General features: G+C 67.6%; 1 protein-coding gene across 2 annotated transcripts; it reads left to right on the top strand.

Moving 5' to 3' along the window:
- Nucleotides 1–279: 279 nt before the first annotated feature.
- QTRT1 (queuine tRNA-ribosyltransferase catalytic subunit 1) lies at nt 280–6,337 on the top strand. 2 transcript variants are annotated; one of them, XM_075916143.1, is made up of 10 exons: nt 280–558; nt 1,200–1,268; nt 1,750–1,888; nt 2,916–2,994; nt 3,641–3,756; nt 4,154–4,292; nt 4,647–4,722; nt 4,823–4,932; nt 5,101–5,185; nt 5,728–6,337. In XM_075916143.1, the coding sequence occupies exons 1-10, from the start codon at nt 331–333 to the stop codon at nt 5,878–5,880; spliced, it is 1,194 nt and encodes a 397-aa protein (XP_075772258.1). In that variant the 5' UTR covers nt 280–330; the 3' UTR covers nt 5,881–6,337. The 2 variants fall into 2 exon arrangements, with proteins under 2 accessions (XP_075772258.1, XP_075772259.1); XM_075916144.1 differs by having other exon boundaries at nt 316–396.

Here is a 6,337-nt window from a genome sequence, read left to right as displayed (position 1 = left end):
GGCTCGGGGGGGGAGGGGGATGCGGTGCTGGGGGGCAGGGCGGGGGGGCTGGGCTCTGGGGGGAGGGGGATACGGTGCTGGGGGGCTGAGCGGGGGGGGCTCTGGGCAGGAGGGGGGTCACGTGGCTCTGGGGCACGCGGGAGATCCTGGGGGCGGGGCCTGGGCGCGTTGGGGAGCTCGCACGTGACAGCTGCTTTTTGTTCCCCCTATTTCCGCATTGCCCCGGCAACGCCGGCGCTCGGAGTCACGTGACGCGTAGAGGCGCGTCGTTCCCGCGGGTCGCGTGGGGACCCGCCCCGCGATGGCAGCGTCACGTGACTCCCGGCCAAGATGGCGGCGCCCAGCGGCGGCCCGGCGCTGTCGCTGCGCGTGGTGGCCGAGTGCGGGCGGAGCAAGGCGCGCGCCTGCGAGCTGCGGCTGCCGCACGGGGCCGTGCCCAGCCCGGTCTTCATGCCCGTGGGCACCCAGGGCACCATGAAGGGCATCACGGCCGGGCAGCTGCAGGGGCTGGGCTGCCGCCTCTGCCTCGGCAACACCTACCACCTGGGCACGCGGCCGGCGAGTGACCCCCCCCCGCCCCCCCCGGGCACGCGGCCGGCGAGTGACCCCCCCCGCCCCCCCCCGGGCACGCGGCCGGCGAGTGACCCCCCCCTCCCCCCCGTGCGCGCGGCCGGCGAGTGACCCCCCCCCTCCCCCCCGGGCACGCGGCCGGCGAGTGACCCCCCCGCCCCCCCGGGCACGCGGCCGGCGAGTGACCCCCCCCGCCCCCCCGGGCGCGCGGCCGGCGAGTGACCCCCCCGCCCCCTCGGGCACGCGGCCGGCGAGTGACCCCCCCCCCCCGCCCGGGCGCGCGGCCGGCGAGTGACCCCCCCCCCCGCCCTCGGGCACGCGGCCGGCGAGTGACCCCACCCCCCGCCCGGGCACGCGGCCGGCGAGTGATTCCCTTCTCCTCCAAGGGGTCTTATCCTCCCCACACTCATCTGCCACCTGGCCATGAGTGACGCTCCCTGCCCCCGCTCCCACCTGTCTGAGAGACCCCAGAGTGTCCATTGTAGGGTCACACTTGTGGGAGGGTACCACCCTGACGGGAGGGGAGCCGGGTTGTTACCTGGGGTGTCTCCAGGGCTGAGTTGTGGAGAATCCCTGTCCTGCATTTCAAATTCTAACCCTGCTTTTCCCCACCCCCGAATCCCCCGCAGGGCCCTGAGCTCATCAAACAAGCCCACGGCCTTCACGGCTTCATGAACTGGACCCGGAACCTGCTCACGGTGAGTGGCTGGGCGAGGAGGTGTGTGCCGGGCGCCTGATCCCTGCGCAGGGGTGGCAGGTCAGAAGCCAGGCACTTGGGCAGCGTCTCCCAGGAGCTCTGGGAGTGAATTGGGGCACCCTACAGGGCAGCTGGACAGGAGCGGGGCCCCTATGGATCGCATGCCCACTGCATTGCATGGGAGGGTACCACCCCATGGTGCGGTTATTGGTCTGCGGGGGGCCATGGGAAAGTCAGCGAGTGTCCATGCCTCAGTTTCCCCACCTGTAAAGAGGGCATTGGAAGAAAGCTCATGGGAGATTGTGAAGAGCTTAGATACACCGTGCTGAGCCCATGGAACAGCTGAAGTAGATATGGGGGGGGGGTCAGCCTGACGTGGACTCCTATGTGCGTGGGTTGTACCCACGGCCGGCGGCTCTGGAATACGACTCTGCCCCCCCCCGGAGCCAGTGTTCTCTAGCTCTTGGTGGGTGTGTTTGCAGGACAGCGGCGGGTTCCAGATGGTTTCCCTGGTGGAGCTGTCCGAAGTGACGGAGGAGGGCGTCCGCTTCCGGTCCCCGTACAATGGGGAGGAGATCCTGCTGACGCCAGAGAAGTCTATTGAAATCCAGAATGCGCTGGGTAACTGGCGTTGTCTGGGCGGCGCGGGCTGGGTCTGCGTGCCGGTCACTGAGCACGGTGGGGTCTCTCTTTAGACAGGCAGCCTCCAGATTCAGAGCAGCCGTGAACAGGGAGTGAGAGTTTGAGCTGGGATCTCAGCAGGGGGCACTGTCCCTTTGGAGGCAGCTACTGCAGGAACAGGGTGGGTAACTCAGCAGGGGGCGCTCACTTGGGTGTGTTTATTATCCCCGTGCCCAGGGCAGTGCCAGGGAGCTGGGGGGGTAAATGAGATCTCCCCTCCTGTGGTTCTCAAAGCTCCCCTTGGAGTCAGGGCTGTGGGGTGAGCCCGGACCAGACCACCCCCCTTAGTCCCCAGTCCTGTGTCCTATTGCTTGCTTCTGTGGGTGGCGTGGTGGCGTGCGTACTGCCTAGCCGGGCCACGGGCCGCGTGGTGCCTGCCAGCTCCGAGTGGCCAGTTCAAATCCAGCTGGCGGCAGGATTGACTGAAAGGCGCCGCTGCCGTGGGCCGGTTGCAGAGTGGAATGAGTCTGGTGGGCTAGACCGTGTCAGTACCAGCCGCCCTGGGGGGGTAATGGAATAATTCCCCCCCCCCCCCCACCCCTGGCCAGCAGCCATGGAGACAGCACAGTATTCTCCTTTCTGTCTGCAGGGGTGAGATGTGGGCTACATAACAGGCGTCGGCCTTCGTGGCTTGGCTCCTTAAAGGACGCAAACAGCCAGTGGGGGAGTGGGGAGGACGTGCTCTCCGGGACAGAGGAGATGGAATTACTGGCTGATTCCTGCAGAGGGTGCCCAGCCCCCTGCGACCCGGAGCAGAGGCTGGGGAAAGCGTTAGCTGCCTTGAAACTCCATGCTTGGTTTTCATGGCGCCCCGGAGCAGGCCAGGCCTTCAGAGGCTGGTTTTTCCATCCTCCCGCAGCTGCTTGGCTTGCCGGGCGGGCTGAGCCGTGCCAGACAGAGCCCCCGTCCCCTGGAGCTATCCGTGAGTTGGGCAACGCTCAGCTTGCTTCTCCCTCGTTGCCCCCAGGCTCGGACATCATGATGCAGCTGGATGACGTGGTGAGCAGCACCGTCACAGGGCCCCGGGTGGAGGAAGCCATGTACAGGTTTGTGGCTCCCCCCGCCTGGCGGCTACACCAGCAGAGCCTTCCCCAAGCCGCAGTAGCCGGATGATGGGCAGGTGCCCCGCTCGGGTCCCTCCACCCTGGCTGAATCCCTTAGCCCAGGAGCCAGGTGGGCTGCCAGGCTCCTTGCCCCCCGGAGGGGGTCGTCCCCTCTGCAGGCGTTTGGCTCGCCCAGGTCACCCCGAGTGGGTTGGAGTCGTCTCTGGAGTCTGGTTTTGGTCGCCAGCCGGCCCTGACTGCGTGTTCCTCCTTGGTGGGGGCGGCAGAGAGAGACACTGCCGGGGGCAGTCTGGCCCAGTGGGTAGGCCATGGGGTGAGAATCAACACGCCTGTGTTCTGCGGCCGTCCCACGACATCAGTTGTGGACTCTGTGCCTCGTTCCCCCTCGAACACGAGGCTGGTGCCCAGCCCTAGTTCCCAGCTGAGCTGTGTCCGTCGGGCTCGAAGCCGGGCCAGCGTGACGCCCCCCACGTCATGGGTGCAAACTGAGGCGCGGGGCGGTGGAGTGGCTTGTGCAGGGTGGGGCAGAACCAGGACCCAGCCCCGGCCCACGAGGTCCTGCTGCATCGGACTCTCCCTTGGGGCCGCCGTGGGGTGGCGGGGGCTGAGCGGACCGGGGGTGTTGCAGGTCGATTCGCTGGCTGGATCGCTGCATCGCTGCCAACATCAAACCCGCTGAGCAGAGCCTCTTCGCCATCGTCCAGGGCGGGCTGGACCCTGCCCTGCGCACCAAGTGCTTGGAAGGTAACGGACCCGGCTCCCCTCCCCTGGGAACAGCGGGGCTGGCCAGTCTGGGGTGACCGTGGGCAAGTCCCTGCCTCCCTCTGGGCCCCACTTCCCAGCTGGACACAGAATTCTCCCTGTGGCCTCCTTCCTGCCGAGCGCATCCACGCTGCGGGGAGGGGTCCGGTCTGGGGCCGTGGGAGCTCTGCGGAGCCTGACGCCCACAGAGGGGAGCCCCCAGCTGGCTTTGGGGTGGGAGGTGGCGCTGGGCCCGGGAGGGCTAACCCCACGGGATGGGCATGCCCTCGCCCGGGGGAAAAGCTGCACCTGCCCCGTAGCTGTGGAGACCCTGCGGAGGGTGTGGGCGGGAGCGACCCTGCCCGATGCCCTCCCCCCGTAGCTCTGGTTCTGCCCCCAGAGATGACGCGGCGGGACGTGCCCGGCTTCGCCATCGGCGGCCTGAGCGGCGGCGAGGCCAAGGATCAGTTCTGGAGGATGGTGACGCTCAGCACCGACCGTCTCCCCCGGGAAAAGCCTCGCTACCTCATGGGGGTGGGGTAGGTGTCCGCGCTGGGCAGGGCCTGCTCCCCCTTCCTCTGCAGCTGCCGGCTACGCTTGCCCAGCCTGTGGGGGAGCCCAGGGGTTTCAGACACTTGGGGGTAGGGTGGAGACCAAGGGGTTCAGGTGCTTGAGGCCTAGTGTATTAGCTGAAGCCTAAACATGGCAGCCTACTTGCCCACCTCCCTGGGGTAGCGGGAGGGGAGCATGGACCGCTGGCCAAGAGGAGGGTGCCTGGGGCTGGCCCCACCCCGCCCACGTGCCTCGCCCTGCCCTAGCACTGGGGTCCCGGCTCCTCACCCCGGCTGTGCTGGGTGTCTGCTGGGCTGCTCTGAGCCGCCGTCTCCCCCCAGCTACGCCACGGACCTGGTGGTCTGCGTCGCCCTGGGCTGCGACATGTTCGACTGCGTCTTCCCCACCCGCACGGCGGTGAGTGGCTGGGCCTGGGCTGCCCCCTGCGCTGCCCCCTAACGAGGGGCAGCCAGCTGGGGGCAGCCCTTAGTGACCGGCCGGATCCTTCCCCTCCCAGCGCTTTGGCTCGGCCCTGGTGCCCTGGGGCTCCCTGCCGGTGAAGAACAAGCAGTTTGCCAAGGACTTCCGGCCCATTGACGAGAACTGCCGCTGCTCCACCTGCCGCAGGTGTGTGCCACGGGGGAGCCGGGAGGGGCTGGGAGCAGGGGGAGCGGCTGGAGGACAGAGCTGAGCCTGGCTCCAGGCAGTGGGCTCCCAGTGGCTCCCGAGCGCTGCCCCGGGTTGGTCAGCTCCAGCCGCCTGTGCCTCTCACCGGGTGTTTCTCCCCCGCCCCAGGTACAGCCGGGCCTTCCTGCACGCCCTGGTGCGCAGCGAGACGGTCGCCATGCACCTGCTCACTGTGCACAACATCGCCTACCAGGTGGGTCCCCGGCGGTTCCCCAGACGTGCGCAATGAAGTTTGTTCTGTGCACCAGCGGGGCGAGGAGGTGTGACTTGTCGCCTCCAGGCTGTGCCCACCACAGAATTCCTGTGGCGGGGGTGGGGTTTGGGGACAAGTGTGAGGGTAAAGGCTCCAGCTCGGTGCGCAGGCTCTGGTGTGGGGCCGGGGATAAGGGTTTGGGGTGTAGGCTGCCCTGGGCTGCAGGGGGAGGGGGCTTCCCCACCTGCCTCTCCGTGACTGCGGCAGGCCCAGGCGGGGGCAGTCCCCCTCCCCCCCCCCCCAGCTCTGAGCATTTCCTGGTGCTCAATAGAAAGGTGTTGGCCATGCAGCTTAGTGAGAACCTGGGTCCCCAAGGCACCTGGAGCTGGGCCCAGCTGCCCTCCGCGCTGCCCAGTACCCACCTCCCTGCGGTGCTGCTGCCTCCTGCCCCAAGCCAGGTGGCTCCTAGGTGTGGAGTGAGCCTGCAGGGACGGGGGTCCGAGCTGTTCTGGGTCTAATTCCCCTCCCTCATGTGCCCCCAGCTGAGTCTGATGCGGTCGATCCGGGAGAGCATCGTGGAGCAGAGGTTCCCGCAGTTCGTCCAGGACTTCATGACGACCATGTACGGCAGCCGGGAGCGGTACCCACCGTGGGCCGTAGAGGCCCTGGCCTCCGTCCATATCACCCTGGAGTGACGCGGGGGGGTAACCCCCCCCCCCTTAAACTGAGCTTGGAGGGCAAGAGAATCTTCTCTTGGCCTGGATTGTTCCACCCTCTCCCTGCCCCCCAGCAGCTCCTGCTCAGGCCCCTGCGTGCGGAGCCCGGCTGGCAGGAACAAAGCCTCGTGGAGGTCAAAACCTGGAGCCCAGAGCTCTGTGCAGGGGATGCTGGGTAGCCCCGGAGCCCTCCCGTTGGCGTGTGACATTCCCTGGGGCAGGAGCCGTGGCCCCTCTCCCCCCCAGGGTTGTGGGGGCCAAAGGGCTCAAACCCTGCAGCCAAGCTCCTCTCCAAGTGGGTGTCTGCTTTTCAACTTTTTTTACTGTCCCTCGCCCCTTGGGATGGGGTTGTAATTAACGGTTACTTTTTAACGAGGCGGGGTGGGGGCTGCCCCCAGGCCCTAATAAAAGCTGTGAAGCTGCCTATGGAAATCAA

The sequence above is a fragment of the Pelodiscus sinensis genome, unplaced genomic scaffold (assembly GCF_049634645.1).
Source record: "Pelodiscus sinensis isolate JC-2024 unplaced genomic scaffold, ASM4963464v1 ctg90, whole genome shotgun sequence".
Taxonomy (NCBI): Eukaryota; Metazoa; Chordata; order Testudines; family Trionychidae; genus Pelodiscus; species Pelodiscus sinensis.
This window is presented reverse-complemented; position numbering and strand designations above follow the sequence as displayed.

What these genes read in the sequence shown, in the direction of transcription:
- QTRT1 (XM_075916143.1), top strand. Translation starts at nt 331, where the DNA reads ATGGCGGCGCCCAGCGGCGGCCCGGCGCTGTCGCTGCGCGTGGTGGCC. An exon ending in ACCACCTGGGCACGCGGCCG is followed by an intron (nt 559 to 1,199) that starts GCGAGTGACCCC and finishes AATCCCCCGCAG; the next exon opens with GGCCCTGAGCTCATCAAACA. An exon ending in CGCTACCTCATGGGGGTGGG is followed by an intron (nt 4,293 to 4,646) that starts GTAGGTGTCCGC and finishes GTCTCCCCCCAG; the next exon opens with CTACGCCACGGACCTGGTGG.